This window comes from Corvus moneduloides, chromosome 6 (assembly GCF_009650955.1).
Source record: "Corvus moneduloides isolate bCorMon1 chromosome 6, bCorMon1.pri, whole genome shotgun sequence".
Taxonomy (NCBI): Eukaryota; Metazoa; Chordata; class Aves; order Passeriformes; family Corvidae; genus Corvus; species Corvus moneduloides.
In genome coordinates this window covers 23,121,594-23,145,398 of record NC_045481.1, presented here as the reverse complement: position 1 = coordinate 23,145,398, position 23,805 = coordinate 23,121,594, and the positions used below count along the sequence as shown (strand labels likewise).

At 48.9% G+C, this 23,805-nt stretch overlaps 1 protein-coding gene across 1 annotated transcript; it reads right to left on the bottom strand.

Annotated features, from left to right (window-relative positions):
- Positions 1–2,523: 2,523 nt before the first annotated feature.
- On the bottom strand, positions 2,524–20,008 carry TGFB3 (transforming growth factor beta 3). Its single transcript, XM_032112043.1, has 7 exons — positions 19,386–20,008; positions 13,827–13,990; positions 12,387–12,516; positions 10,769–10,876; positions 9,805–9,976; positions 9,210–9,363; positions 2,524–6,935 (listed from the first exon to the last, which is right to left on the bottom strand). The coding sequence occupies exons 1-7, from the start codon at positions 19,867–19,869 to the stop codon at positions 6,777–6,779; spliced, it is 1,371 nt and encodes a 456-aa protein (XP_031967934.1). The 5' UTR covers positions 19,870–20,008; the 3' UTR covers positions 2,524–6,776.
- Positions 20,009–23,805: the final 3,797 nt, after the last annotated feature.

Genomic DNA, 23,805 nt, shown 5'->3' with positions numbered 1-23,805 from the left:
CACTTTCCTGAGATTTTATTGCCGTCTCTTTTATTTTGTTTCTCTTTGTTTGCTCTGTTTGTTTGTTTCCAGTTCTTCAGATTAGCATGACAGAGCACTTAGCATGGTAGTATCCAAATGGGATCTTCAGATCCTGAAGCATACTTAGAGATTTTTGTAGCAAGTCTCCTTTGAGGGGACAGATGTCAAATTGTGCCATGCAAGGCAGCTTTGTTGCAAGCTGGATGTCTTTCAGTCTCTTGTGAATCAGACTGTCTGCTACTGCTTTCCCCCACAAGTGAAGTTTCTTAGAAATCCTTGAAAACAGTGGATTTCTCCCAAGCAAGTCAACCTGCAAGAGGGTTTCAGCACTTCAAAAGGCCAAATCTTTTGTTTCAAGAAAGAGCCAGAACATGGTTACCAAGACATTCCCCAGTCATTACACTACATGCATTGCACAAATCCTGTAAGATTTGCCCCTGGCTGCACAGCAAATCTTTGTTTTGTCTGCTTCCTGAAGAGGATAATAACTTCAGGAGAAAAAAGAAATCCTTCCTGAAAAATGTCAGGAAATCTGGTTTGATATGACCCAGCTGGTTTCTTTCATCAAGTGATGTACACGCACTGGCCACAATACATTATTATAATGCCTCATTTCTGAATCTGATGAATGAATATCTAAACAGCTAGTGAGAAATGGCTGAGTGTTGGCGGACCAGAAAAAGGAAGTTCACTTTGCTTTCTGCAACACACCTAAGCCTACGTGTTAATTATTTCCTCTATTGGCCCCTGTGGACAGCAATGAGGTATCTTCTTCCTTTTCTTCCATCACACGTGAAGGATGGGATGCCATCCAGAGGGACCTGGACAAACTCAAGAAGTGGGGCCATGGGAATCTCATGAGGTTTAACAAGGCCAAGTACAAGGTGCTGCACCTGGGTCAGGGCAATACCCAGCAGCAACACAGGCTGGGGATGAACAGATTGAGAGCAGCCCTGCTGAGAAGGACTTGGGGGTGCTGGTGGATGAGAGGCTGGACATGAGCCAGCCATGTGCACTCACAGCCCAGAGAGCCAATTGTATCCTGGGCTGCATCCGAAGCAGCGTGGGCAGCAGGGTGAGGGAGGGGGTTCCTCTGTTCTGCTCTGGTGAGACCCCACCTGGAGTGCTGTGTACAGCTCTGGGGTCCCCAGCACAGGAAGAACAGAGACCTGTTGGAGTGAGTGCAGAGGAGGGACACCAAGATGATCAGAGGGATAGAGCACCTCTTCTGTGAAGACAGACTGAGAGAACTGGGTTTGTTCAGCCTGGAAAAGAGATGGCTTAGAGGTGACCTAACTGGGGCCTTCCAGTACCTGAAGGGAGCCTACAAGACAAAAAGTGACTTTTTACAAGATCATGTTGTGACAGGACAAGGAGGAATGGATTCAAACTGAAAGAGAGTAAGTTTAGATTAGATATAAGGAAAAAATTCTTTACTGTGAGGTTTATGGGGCGCTGGAACAGGTTGCCCAGGGAAAATGTGGATGCTGGAACCCTGGGGATGTCCAAGGCCAGGCTGGATGGAGCGCTGAGCATCATGGTCTAACGGAAGGTGTCCCTGTCCATGGTAGGGGGTTGGAACTACATGATCTTTAAGGTCCCTTCCAACCCAAACCATTCTATGATTCAATGATCTTGCCTAATCAACTAAGTAGAATGGGAGACAAAGAATATCACCCTGCACAAAGATCACAACCCTCCTGAAAGGGGAAGAAATAAGTCTGTGTCTTCAGAAGGTACCATTTGGTATTGCTTGGTTTAAGTTAATAGTATCAGCATAAACCAGCATAAGGGACAGAGATTCTGCCTGAAAGCTGTTCACTAAGTTTGCAGGACGTGGGAAACCAATAATGGAGGGAGGTGGGGGGATGGGGGTGGGGCCAGGGAGGAATGGGTTGCCATAAACCGCAACTGTAAAGAAACATTATTCTGTACTAGATAGAAAGCTCCTTATCCCTAAGTGCGTTTTCCATTAAATCATAGGCCAATACTGGAAAGGGCCCAGCATTTGTTGAATGCCTTCAGACCATCTCTGCATCTTTCTAAGAAACCTAGCCCTATGTAAGGGTGTTAAAAAGCAGCCAAGTAACTGAGATCTTTAATCTTGGAAATTGGTCTTTCCTAGAAACACTGTGACATCCAAAGTGCCGTACCATATTCTTTCTGAAATTATGGGTGTAAGTGGCATCTCAAATGCATTACTGTCATTTAGAGAGCGGCAGCCATTAATTAACAGTTTTCATTTGCTGTATTTCTTGTTGATACACCAATTCATTTCTAAGACAATCTATTTCATAATGAGTAAACTGTCTCATCTCTTCTCTGTTGACTTGTTGCATGATAAAGGATCTTGCATTTGTATCTGAAGCCTCTCTTCAAGAGAGGACAAGAGACACTGAGCTTTGTTGTTTCTATCTGTCACTTCTGGAACTGCATAAAAAATTAACCAGGATTTAAATTAATTCCCTGTATGCAAAAGAAAATACTGGTAAAGCAGAGATCTGAAAGTCCAGGTGTTCTTTTACTAAACATAGTAATTTTATACAGCTTTTGACCAATATTTTCTAGTGATTTTGAATGTAAAAAATAATAGATGTTATTTTTAAAGGATTAGAAGGCATATTTGCATCCTTGCACTATATCCAAATTGCTGCTGTTACTCTAAGTCACAATTAATGTAGGTAATAGGCAGCCAATAAGACCACAAAGTAGTATAGTTTTCCAAGTGTGTAGACACTGTTGACTCCATAGGTATTGAAAACTGTATTTTCATGGTTGATTTCATTGCCTTTCAATCACCTATTAGAGAAGACAAGCCAGTACTACAGAGATGATCTTTTGTATGCCACTAGAAACACTTGTAGTGGGCAAGAAACCTTTTCTGCACAATGGAGCTGGCTCTAAAGCTGCATTCTGGTCACTCTGTGATACTGAGCCTGCCCTGCATTGGACCTGAGATCATATTGAAGACATCTGCCTCCAAGACATTGCAATGGATCCTCTTCATGGGATGGCTGTAGTGATTGTATTTACAAAGTAACCTGAGCCAGACCTCCTGTATATTTGCTGTGGTGAGGACATTGTAGTCACAGGTAAGGAAAGCTTCAGATCAGCACAGAAAGATAAGAAAAGGATCTGTGAACTGAGAAAATGAAAATTTGATATCTACAACAGAGAGACATAAGACATCCCAGGACCCAGCAGAACAGAGCTGTGATGTTGCCAGAGGAGTGGACAGGTACGTTTGTCTTTTATCACTTTGGGGCACAGTCCATCTTTCTGACTGAGTGTTTTGATGTCTATTGGTTATGGAAAGGTGAAACACCAAGCAGCATATCCCAGGCCACACAGGGTAACAGGTAACAGGGATGTGCTTTACGTAAGTGCAGTGAGATAGCTAGAGACCATCCAATTGAAAGCCCAGGGAACAAAGACTCATTTAGTCTGCCAAGACTACTCTTTGCTGAGGTGTAAGTGTACGTTCTGTACTCACCGAAGCAGTGTTCTTTTCAGAGCTCTACAGTGCACTACAGCCTGAAAAATAAGGTGTTCAGGTTTAGGTCTAGACCTTTTGCATGCTATAATAGTTTGCCACAGAGAAACGGGGACTGCACAGATGGTTGGTTGATCATCTGTGTAGGATCTGCCTTATGGCACTACAGAATAGGCTTTTTCACTCTTTCTAACCATTGATCTTTGTTAAAGAGACAAACTGTGCTGGGATTGTTTTCATCAGCTTTTGTTTGTTTCTGAAAATAACAAAAGGGAACTGTTGAGAGCTGTATTCAGTGTTGGCAATGAAGATCCCACTTTTTCTTTTCCATTGTCTTCTTCAATTTGCAAGCTAGTAACAGCATAGTAACTGCCCTCTGCCTTCTCACACAAGTGTCCTGAGTTATTTTGGTATACTTTCACCCAGGAGTGTATTCAATCTGTTACTAAACCGCATGTAGCTAGTATAGTTTGTTGCTGAATTACAGCTAAAATACCCCTAGAAAAGTTACTTTAAGAAAATGAATTCAGAGCCTGTCTCACAAATCTAATTCTCAAACGTTGCTAGGAAAATGGAAGGTTGAACAGAAAAGCAGTAACTGAAATGTGTCTGATTTCAGAAATTACTGTACCCAAGAGTGAACCTGTGTCCGTACTGGTTGGCTACCCCAGGACTCTTCATCCCTGATTTTCCATTGCCATTTTGTCTCCTTTGCCTAGAGGCAAAAGGCTTGGTCTTTCTGCCATGCCTTCCTGTCACCGAGGAGCATCAGTGAACAAGGGTTAGTAAGACAGTCCCATCTCAAGGGGCTGCCAGGGTTAATCCGTGGGTGGTTCCGATGTGCTCCAAGTGCCACACAGGACTTTGAGTGTGCAAGTGTTCTAGCTCAACCCTTTGCAGCTCCCCCTCTTTGCTTCCCCCCTTTATTAGCAAGGAAGCTCTTCAGTTGGATGGGGAGCAAAGCCAGCCCAGGGCTCAGGAGGAACAATGACCAAAGAACAGACTGCAGCTTGTAAACCAAAACCTCCCTTAGGGCTGCTGCTAAAAGGAGATCAGAGAGAATTCCTATATGCTAATAGGCATCTGGATTTCTCACACACACACACTCTCTTGTAGCTAGTAAATTTCTGGCCTATCAGCATGGTAGTGTAGTCATAAGGCATTTATTTGCTCCCTCCCTGGGCAGGCAGCAGGGAAGCATGGGCATGGAGAGCTGCACAGAGCACAGCAAAACTGTAGTGCTGCAGGACTGATCAGAGGTGCACCTTTCATCATCACACCTATGACACAGGTCAGGGAGCCCCAGACAGATGAAAAGGATAAAAGCACTGGGGTGTGCCCTGGCCAAAATGTCACACAGCTTGGCAGGCTGCCTCCACTGACCCACCCTTGCTAACCCTTATCCAGTTGGTGATGGTGCAGGAAGGGCTGTTTATGGTTTATTAAGGCATTTGAGTTTACATGGTTTGGCAGCCTCACATAGGGTATAGGGAAGCAGCCACTGTTGTGAAGGGCTTGATGGAAGAGCTGGATTCTGAGCTGACCGTGGAGAGCCCTGGCTGCAAGCGATTAACCAGCTAGGTGTCATTTTACACTCAGTTGCTGGGGTCCAGGAACTGGGAGGAGACAGGGAGGAACCTTTGTGGTCTCTAGAACATGACTTTTAAGTAACTATGTTTCGGGAAGTCAGAGACAACCTCTGAGTCTCATGGCATTCAGCACCAGAGATTTTTACCTCTGGGAGTATCTATGGCTGCAAAAGCCCATTTGAAAGACTACATTGATTTTTTGCCTGGGCAGCATCTGTAATCTTTTTTATGAGCATCAAATCAGTACATGAGAGGAAGGGTGTGTTATTTACCTATATGTACAGGTCTGTACTGGCAGACCATGTATATCTTCAGATGGACATATGACATTTGTCAGCTGTGGCAACTGCATTGCCTTGGATATTTAAACAGTATTGTTGAAAGTGTTTTATGTTTGAGGGGAGCTTTATATGAATCTGTCAAAAGCAGATGCCAGCAGTGATGTACATGTCTGAAGAACTAGGCTGGGATAGGGCACATATACACTGGCTACAGTTTGAGGTTAGTAAGAAATTTCCATTTTGGGATTTTCTTGCTGACCTAAATTCTATCTGTTCTTTTTAAGAAACATTTTGGAAAGGGTAAAAATTTTAGACTGAGTATGCCACAGCAGTAGCAGTTTAAAACCAGCAAATCATCTAACCCTCCAACAAACAACTTGCTTGTGAAAAAATTAGCATCTCCCCCCACCCCCCAAATATTTATTTTTTACAAAGTTTTTGAGATTACTATTTTTTAAGTCTTGGCAGGTGAGACCAAGTTCAGGTCATCATGCAGAACAGGTGCAGAACACCCCAAGGCACCTCACAAACCACAAGAGCCCAGAGGTCCTCAGGGTGTGTCAGATCACAAATGAATAGGCCCAATATTCAGGTACCCACAGATGCTCCTGCCCTGACCCCAAAACTCTCTCTTACAAACTCCAGGAAGGTAAAAGAGCTGAATGGAGACATCAGTCCCTCTGCAAATGGACTCAGCACCCTCTTTCTTTGTATTTGCCCATCCTTGGTAGGCTGACTGGGAGCCTTGCAGTTTGCATTTGGAAACCAATAGCCAGGATCTGTCAACTGAACTTAAGAGGTTTGGCAGACACAGTTTCAGCTGCAGGACTCCTGGAGCACAGCTTTGAGGAGCAAAAGTCTAAGTGTGTCTCTGAGCATTTCTTCTCTTAGCAGCTTCCCTGCTTGGTGCATTTTCCTTCTCTAAGGAAACTTTCAAAAATTCCTCCTACAGGGAAAACCTTTAATACTTCAGGCTAATGGGGAGGGCTGAGGTCTTAAGATAGCTAAAGCAAGAATAGAAAACATCTCCCCTTTTCCATTCCCCCTTTCACCTGCTTTCTCATTCTCTTGCTTTCCCATCTCAACCACCCAGCATTCAAATACACAGCAGTTCTTCCACATTATCCTTTTCTTCCACACCAACTGTCCAGACATTTTGGAGAGTGTGGCCTTTGTGTCACCACAGTAACTCCCAAAAGGAACATTACACTGCCAAGACGACCAAGGAGTGTTCCAGAAGAAATCCCCAAGGGCTGCCAGATTCTCAAAGTTTGGCACTTGGCCCTCAGCATGCGTAGTCTCTGACCCCCAGTTCTCTTTGTGTTAGCCTGGGAGCAGGAGAGTGGGTGCTGACAGTTTTTTTTCTTGGCTTTGGGTGGGCCAGGGGGCCTTTCAGCTGCACTTGCAGGATTTCACCACCATGTTGGAGAGCTGCTCCACTTTGGGGGTCCTCCCGACATAGTACAAGATAGTGAGTGGCTCCAGGTCCTGGGGAACACAGCAGGGCGAAGCAGATGCCTCAGGGTTCAGCGTGTTATATAAACCCAGCACCTGCAGGAACAAAGTAAATGTCGTTACAAGGTCAGGAATACATTTAAGTTGGTTGAGGACAGGAAGGGGCTGCCAAGTCAACAAGTCTCTAGGTGTTTGCACTGTGCTCATCAGAGGGTATTTCCCTGAGGTGAGTAATACTCCCCTATCACTTCCTGATCATGGCCTGCTTCTAAATGGTCTCACCTGTCCTGGCCTGACTCTTAGGAGTTTTTTGGGGTTTTTTTCTAATTGTAATACCCTTGCTCTCTGTGACTGATGCCTAAGGGTTGAAGGAGTGCAAGTAGTTGTCTCCTTTCATCTCTAATTTGGTACAGCAGTGTGTCACAATTTTTGCTTTTAACAAGGTTGGGTGTAACCAGCCTGAGGCCATGCTGTCTTGGATTCTATTAAAGAAACCAGAAGAAAGAATATCAGTGCTGCTTATTTCAACCAACATCTCCAGATAGCACTGGATGGATGCCAGTCCTCTCAAGTATCCACAATTCCCTCCCTGCTTTGAACTGTCTGATGCCTTCTCCCTTCACTCCATCCTCCAAGTCATTACACTATAATACTGGAGCCAGGACAGTGTCCTGTGGGACCCCACTGGATTCTTCCTCCCAGCTGGCCCGAGCCCACAGATGACTATACACTGCAGCCACGTAACCACTACAGAACAGTTGCCACATTTCTTGCCAGAGGTGACCACTTCTCAGCAGTGAGCATGATCTCACCTGCACTACTGTGGTCTCTTTAGTGCTTATCTGGTATAAATGACAGGGTCTGGCACATTGTATTTTAACTACTTTATAGTCTTTGGGGATAAGAGGTGCTAAGGATACATCCTGTTCTATCATCCAGATCCATGTAATCACAGTTGTTGTGGTACAAACTCTCTGGGATCCTAAGCAAAGTACCCCTGGCTGTACCACAGGGTATCATGTGCTCTGGGGCCACTACTCAACAGCAAGTTAGACAGGAGAGAAGTCTTCTTTTTGTCAGGTCTTTCCTAAGCAGTGCTGGCAAGCTGTCAGCAGCTGTATTGTTCTAAAGTTTTCTTCTATGACCTTAACGCTTGCTCATTTCCTTTCTTGCTTAAGATCATTAGGAGTCATTCTAAAGTCTCCTTTCTCTCACACTGATTCAGTCCAGTTACCTTCTAGAGAGCTTCTCAGGACAACCAGATGGTAAAGCTACATGCCCATTACTCTTTCAAAGCTGTTCATTCCCTTGCTTTGTCTTGTGCTTACTGCCCAGCATCTGTTCACTTCTTCATTCCCACAGATCAGCTGTTCCCACTGATATTAGTCCTTGAGCTTCAGTGAACCTTACTCCTATGCAGACTCTCAAGCTGTCAAGAAAATGTTAGCATCTTTTCTGAAATATTATCTTTACCAAGTTATTTATTCTTCAGCTGAATCTGCTTTTCCCACTAACTTTTTTAGTGAAATCTGAAGTTAATTTGGTAGTGACCTGTTACATTATCTGGATTGCTGCCTTTTGTCTTCTGTGGGCAGAAGCACAGGATTTTCCTCCGCCTCTTCCTGCTTCAGCAGTGGACTGTCTGATCCTTTATCTGTCTTCTCCTCTTGATACTTTTCCCATGCCTGTGCTATTCTATTACTTTTATTTCCTTCCACTCTAGCCAGGCTTAGACTGTATTCTTCCCAAAGACTCACCAGAGGTTATGCCTAAGTTACCTAAAGATATTTGCTTTCTGCCAAGTTTTCACTCAAAAATCTCACTGCCTAGTAATTTCCTCCCTGCTGTAGTCAGGTAGGATTTATGCAGCTGTGAGAAAGGAGATCTTACAGAATGGGTATGTTCACTTCTGGAAATGGACATGGATTTCCCTACACTTTTAAGTTATAGCTGCCCCTTTAGGAGCAGTAGGCACATGCCATTGCACAACAGTTTTTCATGACAACCTGGCACAGAGTGTAGAAAAATCCTCTGTGCAGTGCAAACTGCAGGAGAAATTTACAAAGAAGGTAATAACCAAACTGATGTTTGATGTGAACAATTCAGTTAATACTATGGCCACTACCAGGTATACCCTAAAACCATCAGTCCTGCTGTTTCACATCTTACCCAAGAGACAACAGCATCTTTCTCGTCAAGATTTGCCTGAAAGCACAGGCAGGTTTTTTTCTGCAGTTTCCTTGGAATGTTTTTCACAAATGCTGATCTGAGCTGCTTATGCTGCTTTGAAGAGACTGGATATTAATCAGACTTAGGGAGGAAGGGGGAATCACAGCCACAAGCCCTGGCAGGACAATATACTGGATGTACCGTGCTGTGAGTGGTGTCTGCGCTGCGAAGGTACGGACAAGGGCCTGAACAAAAGTTAGCAAAGTAGCCCTTCGGCTCGTGGACCCATTTCCAGCCAAGGTCCTGTCGGAAGTCAATGTACAGAGGACGCACACAGCAGTTCTCCTCCAGGTTCCTGAAACACAGCAGTGAAACACAGTGAATCTAAAGGGAGGCCTTACATGTGGTTCTGAGATGCAGCTTCCTGAGCAGGACTCGTACCAGCAGTGCCGGTGGGACGTGGTGGCTGCGTGTGCCAAATACCAGGAGCGGCACAGTGAGGCAGCAGTGGCAGCTCTCCCACCGCCCCCGCGAGGCAGCACCCAGCTGCTCCAGCAACTGGCAGGGGGCTGCTGTGGGGCCCCGCCCAGCCTGCATTCCAGGAAGCCGCTTGCGGGTCTCTTTGAACCAGTGGCTCTGCGAGATGCACACAGCAACTCTGCTGAACTGGCCAGTGGCCCTTCTGGCACCATGGTGACCCTCAACCCCCTTGGAGGGCTCTGCCTTTCCCGGTGGCATGGAGTCTCGCCAGGCCCGCCCACCTCAGGCATAGGATCGGAGCAGGTTTCTCACTTACCGGAAACAGTAGTTGGTATCCAGGGCCCGTTTCTTCCTCTGGCTTCCCAACACAGGGCTCTCCAGTCGATGTGGGGGTAACATCATCAAGATGAGGTGGGGATTATGCAAATCTTTCTGCTTCTTCAGGCGCCCCAAGTCCCCACGGCCATAGTCATCCTCACTGTCAATGCCTTCAGAAAAAGAGGATCCACAAAGAAGAAATCGGCATGGAAATGGAGGATGCAACAAGACCTTTCAATGCATTTAACACTCTCATGCTTGCTCTTGAACCAGGTTCAGGCACCATGTCCATTTACTACAGGACTTCTTCCCTCACAGGGACCCCTTTATTTCTAATGAATTTGACTGCCGCAGGCCTGAAATAGAGGGTTTCGGGCCACCTGTTTTACCATTTGCAAACTGCTGGTGGGGCCATTAATCCATCCCACTCACTCCTGGCTTGAGTCCCAGGACAGGCAGGAAGATGAATGGTTTAAAGAAGATGTCAGATAATTGGCACTCTGGAGAACAGCCTCAGAAATGGAGCCTGTGGGGGCCAGTGGCTGCTGCCCAGGGCTGCAAGCCAGGAGGTTCCTAGTTCTTAGGCCAGCCAAGCCACTGACTCTCTGAGCCACCTCACACAGGATGCCTAACTTCCTTGTGTTTCAGTCACCCTAACTGGAAAGCAGAGCCTCTGTGGAAATCTGAGAAGGCATCAAGTTGAACTTCCCAGAGAGACACTGAAATATAAAATTATTCCTTTCTGCAGACACTCATGCAAACCCACCCAGCCTGCCCTTACTTCTTTTTGTAACCTATGTATATAGTGGATATACCCATATAATGAACATGCAAACCCAGATTTAAGACAAATGTTACACAATGTAAAATGCTCAAATACACAAAGCAAGACCTCATTTTTTCTTTAGATGCTTGAGGCTTTCCCTTCCCCAACGGCCTGCCCAAACCCAGCTCTTTATCACCTTTGAACTTGATCTCCAGGACTTCATGCAGATTCTCCAAGATGTCCCCATTGGGCTGAAAAGTATGGCAAGGACAGTGTATGCTAATTTCCAGGCCAAGGTTGGACTCTGCAAAGAAGATGACTCTGTGAGAAACAGTCTTTCACAGCTGGGACAGCTCCTGGCATAAGGAAGTTTTAAGGAAGTTTTACAGATACTGTGTTAACTCCTAGACAGTGGGTTGGTCTCAAAGTCAGGGATGCTATCAAAGTTGAGGAACAGAAGCTGCCTTGGGAAGAATAGGAAGAAAAATCCAGTAGTTTCACCTTTGCCAAAAGCCTTGCTCTTGCTAAAGTGAACATTCTGGAGAGGTAAGAAGGGTAGCTGCTTGTTACTTTTTTAAGGCTATTCAGCATCCAAAAGCATTTGTGAGCTTCAAGGAGCTCCCCTGAGAAAAAAAGTATTTTGAAAAGCTGGCTTTTGTTGTCTTTTAAATCAGTTTTGCCATCCTCAGTACCTATTATCTGGCTTCCACTTAGTGTCTGAAGGAGAAATCTGAAAATAAGCAAGTTGGATATGGACAAGTAATTTCACTGGAAGCATTTTTCTCAGCAGCTGCAACCTCCTGTTTTGTTGAAGTGCTAGCAGTCTAAGTCACACAGACTTTCCAGAGGCAAGTCTACTTTCGTAATAACTTCCTGGACCAGTCATGCTGTGTGGGCCTGACTAAAGGAACATAAAACTCTTATGAAAGCTCCTTTTTTATGTTGTGCCATGAATTAAAACATCTGGCTTCCTGGGGCATTGACAAGGTACCTAGCACCTTTTTTCCTCAGCACTATATATACTCTCTGATGTCTTGTCAGCTAGTGTGCCTGCCCAGAGCTTGCTGCAGTTCCAGCTCTGAACTTCAGCCATCAGGACACAATTTAGATTGCTTGAAATAGGAGGAGCCTGCAAGCTCACAGCTTACCCTTCCAGGGAGCAGCTGCTTGCCAGTACCTGCATTCCAGTCTTCAGTGGCACCTTCTATCTGTGAGGCCAATCCAGCCATCGTGAGTCACGATGCCGTATGCTCCAGCTGTGAATGGGGTCAGTGTTCTTGCTGGGAACTGCCCCATAACTATCTGTTGGGCTGTCCAGTGGTGGCAGAGGTATGTCCTCTGCAGTGTTAAAGCTTCCATCTGTCTAGGTGTGTCAGCCTCTGGTATTTCCTCACCTTTATACCTGACAAGCTGTACACAGCTAAATAAACCAGGATCCTTGCTGCTTTTTCCCCTACTAGATTTGCTCTAATAGACATGAAAATTTAAACAAAATATTTGTCATTTTCTATGATCATTTAGACAAGCAGAGGAGTCCCTTCTGCACTTAGTGTAAAGAATTTCCTCCAGAGAATGAATCCTCATTCTGACTCAGCCCACTGAGCTACATGGTGGGGCCTCCAGGAAAGAGCCAGGAATCTAGCAAATGTCACACATTGAGGAAGCTCTCTGGAGGAAGGCTTGTTCTCAGACTGAAAGAACCTGTAGTCTGTGTGAACAGGGGAGTTCAAAGATTGACAGCTTTGAAAGATTGCTGTCAAAATTGACCCCATTTCTATGGGTGCCTTAATACCCGGTCCAGCTAAGATCCCTACCTCTGTGCAGAAGCCACTCACGCACGGTCTCGGTGACATCGAAGGACAGCCACTCAGGGGAGCCCCGTGTCTGCACATTCCTGCCACTGAGGTACCGCTGCTTCGCTATGTGCTCATCTGGCCGAAGGATCTGTGTCAGAAGGAGCAATAGAAGAAATCAGCCACTGCCATGCAGAAGGAGGGGATAGCTTTCAGTCTTTTCTTCTCCCACAGCTTGCTAAAAACTCATTCAGAAGGTTGGTCTTGGCAAGTGAGACACCCGGAATACCCTGGCTCAGGTGAGGAGGACACACTTCACAACCAACTTGAACTCCAGAGATCTACACAATGCTTACTTCTATGTCCTCAGCAGCCTATCTCTCTCAGTTCAGAACTGTTTTGGGGCACACATCCAGAGGCAGAAGCTCACGGCAATTCATTTAATGGATGGGTTTGTTTTTGTATACACCTGTGGAATATGGATCTGGATTTCAGAGTAGAACCACCAGTGGTAACTACAGCATCTTGCCACAAGTCACCTGCCCAGCAAGCCAATTTACTGAGTTCTCACTGTGGCATTTTCAGGTGTCCTACACTCTTCAACTTGTATCAAAACGCACCAGGGCTGTTCAGGTTTGGAGACCTTCTGCCTTTGCTCTGACATCTCTTCTCCCTTCAGACAAACAATCACAGCACATTCAAGGTGTTCCTTCCTGCAGACCCCAGGTTGACTCCACAGACCACTGAACCTATGGAGAAGCTCTGAGATCACCTCCTTGTCAGTTGTGTCATCTGGTGGAGAATTGCTCTGATCTCTGAGACTGGATTCCAGGACATCCTCAAGAGCTACCACCCAAAGACAATTTTTGCTGCACTCTTACGGAAAAGTGGACAGACATCAGCCTGTGGGAGTGTGATACCTGGATGCTAAACTGTATTGTTAGGTGGTCCAGTTCAGCCTATTATCACTTCCAAGCCAGAACCAGACCTTATTCTGTCAGAGTCCCTAGGTTCAAAGAAAACTCCAGAGAAGTACATGGATTAACAGGTGGCCTGAATTGTGCTTCTGGGGAGCTTCTGCTGAAGGGAACATTGAAAGGAAGCACTATTTTTCTGGTAAATCAATGACAGAGAGTTCTATCCATTGGATTAGCACCAACTGTACTGCAACAGTCAAAGGAATAAAACTGCCAAGGGTCCTACACATGCAGATGTGACAGAAGAGTCAAAAGCTGCTCCACTGATGAGGGGCTCCCCTTCCAAGTGGGAAAAGGGTAGCACCACACTGTAAAGGGAAAGGAGGGTGACCATATCACTGCATAAGGTGAAGAAACCTGGGTTGCAGCATGCACTTTCTTCTCTCTCTCTCTTCTCTGGCTCTGCACGTATCAGTTGAGACAACCATTAAGGAGTCAAGCTATTCTGGGCTGAGACACTGGGGAAGGTGATAACAATACTCACCTGGAAGAGCTCAATGCGTTGCTCACTGCGTTTGGAGCTTGGGTTGGGCACGCGCAGCACCCGAAACTCAGCTCGGAATAGGTTGGTGCTGTTCTTCTCTGCTGACGACACATTAAAGCGGAACACGTTGGAGGTGACACCTTTTGGACAAATGCCCAACTCATCTAGGAGAAATAAGTATAGAAACACTGAGAACCACATCTCTGAGGGGCAGAATCTCCAATAAATATTGTTTGAGAAAGAGCTTTCCGGTAGAGACCTGTCATTCAAACATCTTGCCACCTGTGAAGCATGGCTATCTAGCTCAAGATAACACAGGAGAATTCACTCAAATTTGGTCTACACTGCAACATTTTGCAAACATTCCCACTACTGCCATTGTTATTTCAATGCCACAAGACAGAGAATCAGTAGAGATCAACCACAGTATGTTTATTATTATGTCTTCTAACTCTGCTCATCAGATGTTGCTAATACTCATGAGTTGGCTGCATCCAAAATGACAACCCCCAGTCTAGGCAATGGGGCAACCTTACTTGCAGTTAGTGGGGGCCCTATTCCTAACAGCGAGGATGCTGTGATTCTGCTCATGATGGAGACATGAAGCCACGTATGAGTGATCCCATTACTGCTGAATCTTAGGTTTTACAAACCTTGACATTGCCTTCTAGAATGGAAGCCACCCAGTGTCAAAAAACACAAAGCACGAGGTGTTGAAGACTCTTTAAGGCAGTGACTATCCAATGTGTACTTAAAGAACTGGGGTTTAAAATTGGTTCTCATTCATGACCTGCAGAAGGAATTCATTAATAGTACTGGGCCTGTGGAGATCACACACATGGGCAGGAAGTAATACAGCAATCTTCTGCTTCTATGTGTACCTGCTGAACAGAAAAACCCATTTCACAGATACTTCAAAAGAGAGGAGGTAAAAGCTATAAGGTACAAAACAGAGTCCTCAAGAGCAAATAACTCTTCAATGGGACCATTTTGGTCTCAGGTAAGTCTTTGTTGTTGCTGTTGTTTCTCTCCTATTGACTTGTTAGACTTCAAGGCTCTAGCATCATGAAAGCTTCCTGCAGACAAGACACAGCAGCTCTACGTCCAGGTTTGTTTGCAGCCCTGCAGAGCCTCTCAGATGACCTCTGACTGTTGTCCAATGCAGCAGGAGGCTCTTATATCTGCTGATATTTAAGTTGCTTCTAAACAAACAAACAGAAAGAAACAGAAAGAAAAACTATCCCCTGTTCCCAGACACAGTTCCAGCCTGTGACAAATAAGCTAGAAGCCCTAGCTGGAACAACCTTCAAGTTACATTCCTGAAGTCCTGCAGGCCCCTCTTCTGATCCCACCATCACTATCTCCCCTGAGAAACAGCTTCTGAAGATAGGATAGTGTGAAACAGCACCTCAGCGCAGAGGTTCACCTCCCATGCCAGAATCTGATTTCAGCAACACTGATGTACGCTCATCAATGGAGATTAGGGTCTTCCCCTTGTGCTATACTCAATTTCAGCAAGCAGGACCCTGCCAGTTTTCAAGGATGTATTTTTAGGGTGCTGAAATTTTACTCAATAAGCTAACCAGATGCTCACATTGGGCTTTAATTGGAGGAGGTTTTGTCATTACTACTACTGAACAGAACAGCATTCCCATACAGGAAAGTCTCTAGCTGTTATTGAAGAGGTGGCTGTTCACAAATCCCAGGAGACCAGACCCCACTGCAGGCATGAACTCAGCCCAAAAACCCCGCAACACAAAGAGTACTCCCAGCCACACACAAATGCCTATTGTGGGGACTCCACCCCTGTGATCAATTCAAGGTTTGATGCTGCAGAAAAGTCCAGCAGAAAACTCATGTTCTCATTAAACCCAAGATCTCATTAAGTGCCCAAAGACATCTTCCTAGCTGAAGTCTAACACTGATTACGTTCTGCGTCCCAGACCTAGGCAGATACTGTGTTTCAATAGCCCCCGAAGCCGCTTTGCACGCCTAGCCCTATTAACAGTGCTGTTAACAGCCTGCCCTTTCATTTCAGACCTGACTGCCTGGCCGTAAGGGGTGTCCCAATTATCATCAGAAATGCCTTTTTGCATCAGACCACTGGTCAGTCTAGCTCAGTAAGTTTCCAACAGTAGTGCTTTATCTGACAATCTATTTAGAGGCTGCAAATCTGGTCCTACAGCACAGTGCTGATAAGAGACAACTAACGCTTTATCATCTCCTTAATGTTTTTGGCTAAATTAGACAGCCATGGTGGTAAGACATTACATCTATTGTATTTCACCTGCTGTCCCCACATTGCTTTCTACCTGCTTCACCATCAAGGTGCTGGTCTTGGGAGACTTCCCCAGTGAAAACAGGAATAGCTCTTTTCCCTTCCCTAAAAGTTTCACGTTCCCTTTGCACCCTGGGAACAAGCCCTCTGTGATGCAGACATGGAGCTGTGTTCTGGTTTCACTCTGAGCCCTGTGAGGCTGGAGCCTGTTTCTCATAGCAGGGGGTTCAGGATACAGGTTTCACTCTCAGGAAACTTGACAGCTTTGGGGCAAAGTACTTTTTTGCACAAGGTCACAGGCAGAGGCAGCAAGGGGATTTTTCAGGGAATTTGGTCTAGTCCCAGCTGAGGTGTGTTAATCACACTGGAATCCAGACCTGTTCACCACCAGCACAGAACAAAGCCTGGAGGCAATATTCCTTCGAGTTCTCCCAGTCCACCACTCTCAGTGGCAGTAACCACGCCTGGAGACTGGGAATCTGTGGTACCCTGTGCACCCATGCCAGGCTATGTCTGGTATTACATATCCTCACAACTGGACCCTGCTATTTCTGTGGAGTCCAGACAGCCCAAAGCTGTTCACTGCACCAATGATAACACCAGTAGCCTCTTTGTGTGGATAATGTGATACAGACATCAGGTTCTTTTGGGAGCTTCCACCTTCCTCCTACTGCTCTAAGTGAGGTGCAAGCTCACCACATGCTGCTGATGCAGCAGAAACAGCTGTTGTTTATGGCAAGCCCCAGGAAAGCTAATGGCTGTGCAGCTCAAGTTTGATGAGAAGGAAGGGCAGGCTGTCTGTGAGCAGGTATTGCCTCACTCTGTATTATACCCCTGAATCACCAAGGTGTTTCATGCCAAAGCTACATAACTTTAGAGAAAAAAGTTGATCCATCTGGAACTCTGCAGGTGGCAGGTTTGGAGGGAATAGATGCTTGGCTGTAGTGACCCATGACTTTAATTGCCTTGTCTCTCAAGCTGCCTTGGAAAATGGCATTTGTTTTTCCTCAGGAAGGTAAGAAAAAAAAAGCTATTTGCAGCACCATTGCAGATGCTCCCCAAGCTTGAACATAACCAAGTCGGTGGTTAAGGGAGTCTGATCCACCCGAGTTTTACAAGATCCCTGAAGTGAATGGCTGGTCAAAAGTGCATTACTCTCTGAAAGAAAGTCCCTTTTAATTTAGGCAGCGTACCCAAGTCACAGGGGAAAAGACCATTCTGTGATTCACCAAGCAGCTCAGAAAAGGGATGGAGAACTTGGCTCTCCCCCCTGCTATTTTTGCTCCTCAGCTCTCCTCATGTTTGGGCCTTGCATCTTTGAAAAGGATGGGTTCTGTGAGCCTATATGATGCTTGACTGGAGCTGGAACAGTTTGTGTGAGTGTGCACACATTTCAGACTTGTCTGTATCATCACTGCAGTTCCTTCAGTGGAGTAGTCCTCCCCTTCCTCCCCCCCTCCCCAGGAGACTGGCTTTGGCTCAGAGCATGCTCTTAGATCACCACCTGGCACAGTGACAGAGTCATGGGAAAGTTGAACACCAGCCACTTCTAAAGACACGGGGCCAAATTCAGCCATGGTGTAAGCGATGAAACTCCCCAGGTTTCAAAAAGAGCATGTCTCTTGACACCATAATCTGTCTGGAGCTAGTCTCTCCCAGTGGGACCAAATTTCAAAGTTCCCTCTTTCTCTGGGTGGTGGCATCTACACTGCCCGCTCCCAGACATTTAATCTCAGCACTACTTGGTCTTTTGAACCCACTCTCCCAGTGTCCAATGGGGACATGGGACAGGATCATTCATTTCCACAGGAATCTTCCCAAAGCCACAATCCCTGCTCATCACTCCTTTTCACGCACTGTTTCTTCATTCCACTTTCCCCTCAATTTTAGCCAAATCCACACCCCTAACTTCATTTGCTACTGTGGTGCTTTATGTTTTCCCCATTTCCTTCCCCCCAAAATGCCAGTGTATAGTGTGGCTGTACTATTTTGCAGACACTTGGTTTTCCCATGTATGTTTACAATTTCACAAACGACACTTCAGCAGGTCAAAAATGCTGAAATACAGGTAACCTTTGCACTTTCTGTTCCTTGGATCTTGGTGTCTCCTGAGCTAAGAGCTGATCATATAACCATATGGAGTGCAGTCTGCCAGAGATTAAGTAAAATTTGTTGCATTACCATGCTGTAGTTTATTCCAGCTCATCATATGTCAAGATTAACATAAATCTGGCACAGTAACTGCATGCTGAGACTGCCTGCACCAAGTCACAGCTCCTCTCCAGAACTGCTGGTGTTCAAATCTTGTCCCCAGGACTGCACAACATCACAGGAGAACACCCTGGAAAGTGGTATGACTTCCAATTCCACGGAACCCTAAACAAACCAAAATGACTGCTTGTGCCTACATGTGCTCAGCATCTGCAATCTGCTTTGGGTTCATGTCTGCTCAGTCTCTGTCTTTGCATCTGCTCAGCTTCTGCACCTGAATCTGTTTAGTGTCCACATCTGGGCCTGCTCATTATCTGCTCCACACCTGCTCAACATCTGTCACGTTTCCTCAATTGTTGTGTTCCCTTGGGGCTCCCTTTGGCATCACTGTCTGTTTTACACCTGCTCAGCATCCCTGTTGTCTTCCACTCGCTCTCTGAATGCTCACACTATCTGAGTAACACCTTCGTCAGTGTCCTCCAAGAAGCAGTCTCTTCAGCAAGTGCCTCTCCACCTTCTCTACTGCCGGTGCGGGTGCTGAACGGACCGGACAGATTGCCTGTATCTCTGCGGCAGGCGCTGAAGCTTCAGCAGGGAGGAGGTCGTCTACCTGCTGTCACCCAAACACGAGACCTGCGCCGTCTCCCAGCCCGGTGCGCAGGATTCGCCCCGCCACCCGCACGGCTTCCCTTCCCCGCCTCGTCCCGATGCCAGGGCTCTAGGCACGGGCTTCTAGGCACAGGCTTGGCTCGCCGGGGACGGCCGGGGCCTGGGCCGATGCCGCTCCCGGACCCCGCCAGCCACGGTCCCCGCTGCCAGCCGAGCCCCGCGCCGTCCCGCCGCCAGCCCGAACGCCCCCCGCCCCGCGGCTCCCGCTCGCCTCCGCACCCGAGCGCGGCCAGGAGACGCGCCCTCCGCCCGCCTCCGCCCCGCCGGGGAAGCGGCCCCTTCCGTGGGGGCCCGGCGCCCCTCGGCCCCGGCTGGCCGCCCCTCCCCCGCGCCGGGTATCCCGGGCAGTCTGCCCCGCGGGCGTGGCACCGCGGCCGGCACGGGGGGAGCCCCGCACTTACTGTGCTCGGGGAGGCCCTGGATCATGTCAAATTTATGAATCTCTTTGGCATAGTATTCGGATTCGGTGTTGTCCTGAGAGCAGCTCTCTTCCTTCTCCTCCTCCATCTCCTCCAGCAGCTCCCGAGTGCTGTTATAGAGGGCCAGGATCTGGTAGGGCACATGGGCCGGCCCCACGGTCTCCGGGGGGCTGGTGAGCCGCAGCTTGCTCAGGATCTGCCCTCGGATGGCCTCTACCCTCTTCTTCTTGATGTGGTCCAGGTCCAAGGTGGTGCAGGAGGACAGCGAGAGGCTCACAGTAGCGAAGCTCAGCAGGGAGAGCAGCACCAGAGCCCTTTGCACGTACATCTTCATGTGCGAGGGGGCGGCGGCGGGGGCCGCCGGGAGAGACCCCCGGGCGGCGGCGAGAAGGCGCGGGGGACCGGGCGGTGTGCTGGCGGCAGCCTCCCCAGAACCCGCAGGCTGAGGCTTGGCGAGGAGGTGCATGAACTTACTGCGCCGTGCGCGGCTCAGGACTTCCAGGAAGAGCTGGCAGCGCTCCGCAAGGAGAAGCGGCAGGCGCCGTGCCTCGCCGCGCCGCGCTCCTTCCCCATGCGCCGCCCCGCGCCCCGCGGAGCCGGGGGCGCCCCGCCGCGCCGCGCCGCCGCACGTGTCAGCGGCCCGCGCCGCCCCGCCGCCGCGGGGGGAGCGCCGCGCCCGCCCCTCTCGCTGCACCATTCATGCCCCCGCCGGGCCCCGCGCCCTACATCGCCCGGTGCCCGGCTCTCGGCGCCCGGGAGCGCGGCACCGCGGCGCTTCTCGCCCAGTCGGGAGCGCTGCCGCCGGGCCGTCCGCTGCGCCCGTGGGTTCCGCTGGCCGCCGTGCCCTGGTCCGCGCACCGACACCGCTCCGCACCGGCCCGCCCGCGCACACTGCCGCTCCCCCGGCTCCGACGGTGAAATTTTATACCTCCCTCCCATGACGTCCCCGGGACGGGGCTCGAGCGGGGGAGGGAGCTGCAAGCCCGGCCTTCGACCGCGCCAGCCCCGTGCTAATGGCTCCAGCAGCCGCACGGCCCCCGCCGCTTCCCGCCCCCCCCCCCCCCCCCCCCCCCGCCGCCCCTCGCGCGCGCCCGGGTGCGGCTCGCCCCGCGCGCCCCGGGCCCCTCCGCGCGGGGCGGCCCCGCGCTCCCTCCGACGTGGCCGCCGCATCGCCCCGGCGGCGGCGCGCGGGCGCCCCCTGCTGGCGCCAACCGGCCGGCGGCGGGCGGGCCCTTCGCGGTGGTCCGGGCGGCGCGGGGAGGCCCCTCCTGCTTCCAGCTGCGAAATCACATTAAAAGCCGCTAAAAATACCCCGAATATTTTCCTGGTGTGGTTTCTTTCCGAGGGAGGGAGGGGCTGGGCGTCGGAGTTCGGGCGCCGCGCTGCGGACGGGGGGCTGCGGCCGGACTGGCGGTCCCGCGGGCTGAAGGACGGTGGCGGCAGGGTCAGGGCGATGCCCCTCGGCCCTGGAGGCAGGTGGCAACGAGAGCTCTGGGCGGCGCCCGGTCACGGCAGCCCTCGCTGCGGTGAAGGGGCTGCGTCGGGCATCCGCTGCCCTCGGAGGGGGCCAGGGCCACAGGCGGGAGACAAAGCACCGGCCGTGGATGGGGTTATAATTCATAACCCGGACCTGTTCGGGTCTCTCTCCCGGGGCGTGCCCTCACTATGGTCGCCCGTCACTCCGGCCTCCCACCTCAATGGCGCGGGCTGGGCCCGTGCCGGCTATCCCGAAGACCAGGGAGGGGTTCCCGGCCCGTGGAGCGAGCCCTTCTCTTGGCATCACCTGGGCCCTGCCCCCAGCACCCAGCCCTTCTCCTGGGGCGAGTAGAGGGGCAGCCCCTGAGCTCTAGGCTCTTTGTGCCTTCCCAAGCCATGGCAGCTGCTCGCAGCGCTAGCTGCGCTGCCGAAGGAGTCAGCCGACCCGCTGGGTTGGCGGTGTGTTGGAAAAGTGGGGCAGGGACAGCTCCTGCAGGGCTGTGGGCAAGGTGGGATCTGGGCAGAACTCTGTGGAAGCAAGTCCTGGATCTTCATGCTCTGGAAGAGGTGGGGCCACAGCGGCATGTGGCCCCTTGGAGCGTTGGTGTCCAGCAACTGCAGGCAACAGTGCAGCTGGAGACATCTGGAAACACCGGGCACAGCTGCAGGGAGCTTTCCCTCACCTGCATGTTTAGGGGCCTTGGGCTGGGAGAGAACTGCAAGCTCTGAGGACAGCAGCTCACCCAAGTCACAGAGTGTGGAAGAGGTTGACAGGAAATCCATGGGGCAGCTGGGGTTGCTGGATGCCCTGTGAGCCATTTTGTGCAGCTCTGAGGAGATGTAAGGGTGAGCTGCTCACTGTTTGCTTGTGCTTTGCTTGGGGAAGAGGAATTGAGGCTTCTTTGATGGGGCAAAGATGTAACAAGATCTAATGGCTCCAAGATGATGTCAGACAAATTTTTACTTGAAGTAAGATGCAAATTCTGGCTGCTGATGTTAACTATCCATGAAATATTTTTATGTAGATTGGGATGGATGTTTCTAGAGCTCCCCAGGCACTTCTGAAATGAATTTTGGATGGTTTTCCACGCTGGGATCTCCTCTACCCTGCTGCCAGGTTGGAGGTCACACTAAATGCAGTAGAACTTATTGCTTTGGACTTCAGTAATCCACTTACTACAGTGCCACATGGTGAGTTATTAGTTAAGATGGAAATAAGTACAGAAATTATAAGAAATTACGAGAGTTCCCCAGACGCTGGTCCTGGGCCCAGGTTTTATTAATGATCTTGGCACGCCAAATGGATGTGCTGATGAAATTGGCTGCTTGTTCAAAACTGGAGGCATTGTCGATACAAGGGAGGACTGGGATATTCTATAGGAGAGGGTAGGCAATTTTGAAGGCTAATACAGGAGAAATGGGATGAAATACAATAGTACAAAATGCAAGGTTATGTTGCTAATGGGTGAGATCAGACTTTTCTGTTACAAGTTGACAGTGGGGGCTTACTGCTTGGAAGCAATAGTGGAGAAGGATGTAGGTGTGGTGCTGGTTCCAGTATTGGGCCACTCACTTTCTGCCCCAAGTGTTGCTCTGTGGGTTGAAAAGAGTTGGGAAAGCTCCGTGGTCTGATGTGCTCTGGAAGCAATGCTGGTGGCTGTGAGCAGCAGTCATTAACAGGTTACACATCTTGTACATGCTGGAATCCAGCTAGGCTGAGGGAGAGCCTGACAGGACTACTGAACATGTGAGTATCGTAGGAAATGTTTCACACTTGGCGACTCTGGCTGGGGTTTGACAGTCTAAGCTGGGGTTGATGTAACACCAACAGCATCTGTTCTCATGGAGATCAAGACAGGCAAATGCATGGGCCTTCGCTGCTTTCAAAGCCCCTTCCATCTTCCACAGGGAAGAACCTCTTGTTTGAAGCTTTGCAATTGTTATGGGATTTTGTCCTGGGCCCTACAGAAATAAAAATATTTGCAGTTGTTTCCCTACTCCAAAACCCCTCAGAGATGGGGTGGATACTTGGGAGGTGTGTGGAGAAAAAAAACTGCAGAAAAATTAAACTGAGATGCTTGGAGCTGCCAGCATGCCGCTAGTGTGGAGCAAGGCTACAGCAGCAGTCTTTGCTGAGTGCTTTGCTTCCCAGTGGAAGCTTAATATTTTAATGAATTGGCCCATATTAAAATCGTGAGTCTGGCTGGCTGGCTGCCTGATGTGAAGATTGGGTGAGGAAGAAAGTGCAGTGCTGTGTCACTTGCTGCTACTGGAATTGCCCTGCATCACATAAATCCTACTGCTGCCAAAGAGATGCTTTAGAAAACCTTTGGCCACTCTGAATAAGGTGGTCATTGTGCTACCATGTGGGCTTCACACCATAGCTGTAGCTCTAACTACATCTGTGCCCTTGCTCTAAAGGGGGTCTAGGACCAGAAGCATATGGGAATGCTCAAGTGTGATTGCTTTCTCAGACTTTCTCATGGACAGGAGGATCAGACACAAGCTCTATTCATATGTCTGTCCAGTCAAGGACTAATCAACAGTAAACAGCACTAGTGGGGGACTCTGTTGGTCCTATTCTCCATGATCAGGTTTGTGTTGAAACCAGATGGAGAGAGTCCATGCTTAGATGTGAGAACTTGTCTGTGAAAGGAATGCTTGCTTAGTTCTTACTTGCTGTTCACCTGAGAGGGGGTGGCAGTAGTGTGATTTATATTGAGGGCAAAACCAAACAAGTAAGACAGACTGAGAGCTGAGAATACACCTGAAACTCTACACTGGGAAGGAGAAACCCTGGCACCACAGACCTGAACTGGACAGAAAGCAAGCACTGAAAACAACAGCTTTGGGCAACCACAGCAACAACAGACATTTGTCCTGGTACCTGGCTCCTTCTTGGCTGGTAGAGTGGAGCCAATCTAGG

Bases quoted from the DNA above. Each gene is read 5' to 3' on its own strand.
- TGFB3 (XM_032112043.1), bottom strand. From the start codon at position 19,869: ATGCACCTCCTCGCCAAGCCTCAGCCTGCGGGTTCTGGGGAGGCTGCC. The intron at 13,991-19,385 runs GTAAGTGCGGGG...TATTTCTCCTAG, and splicing joins CCAGGGCCTCCCCGAGCACA to ATGAGTTGGGCATTTGTCCA. The intron at 9,364-9,804 runs GTAAGTGAGAAA...GCTGTGTTTCAG, and splicing joins GATACCAACTACTGTTTCCG to GAACCTGGAGGAGAACTGCT.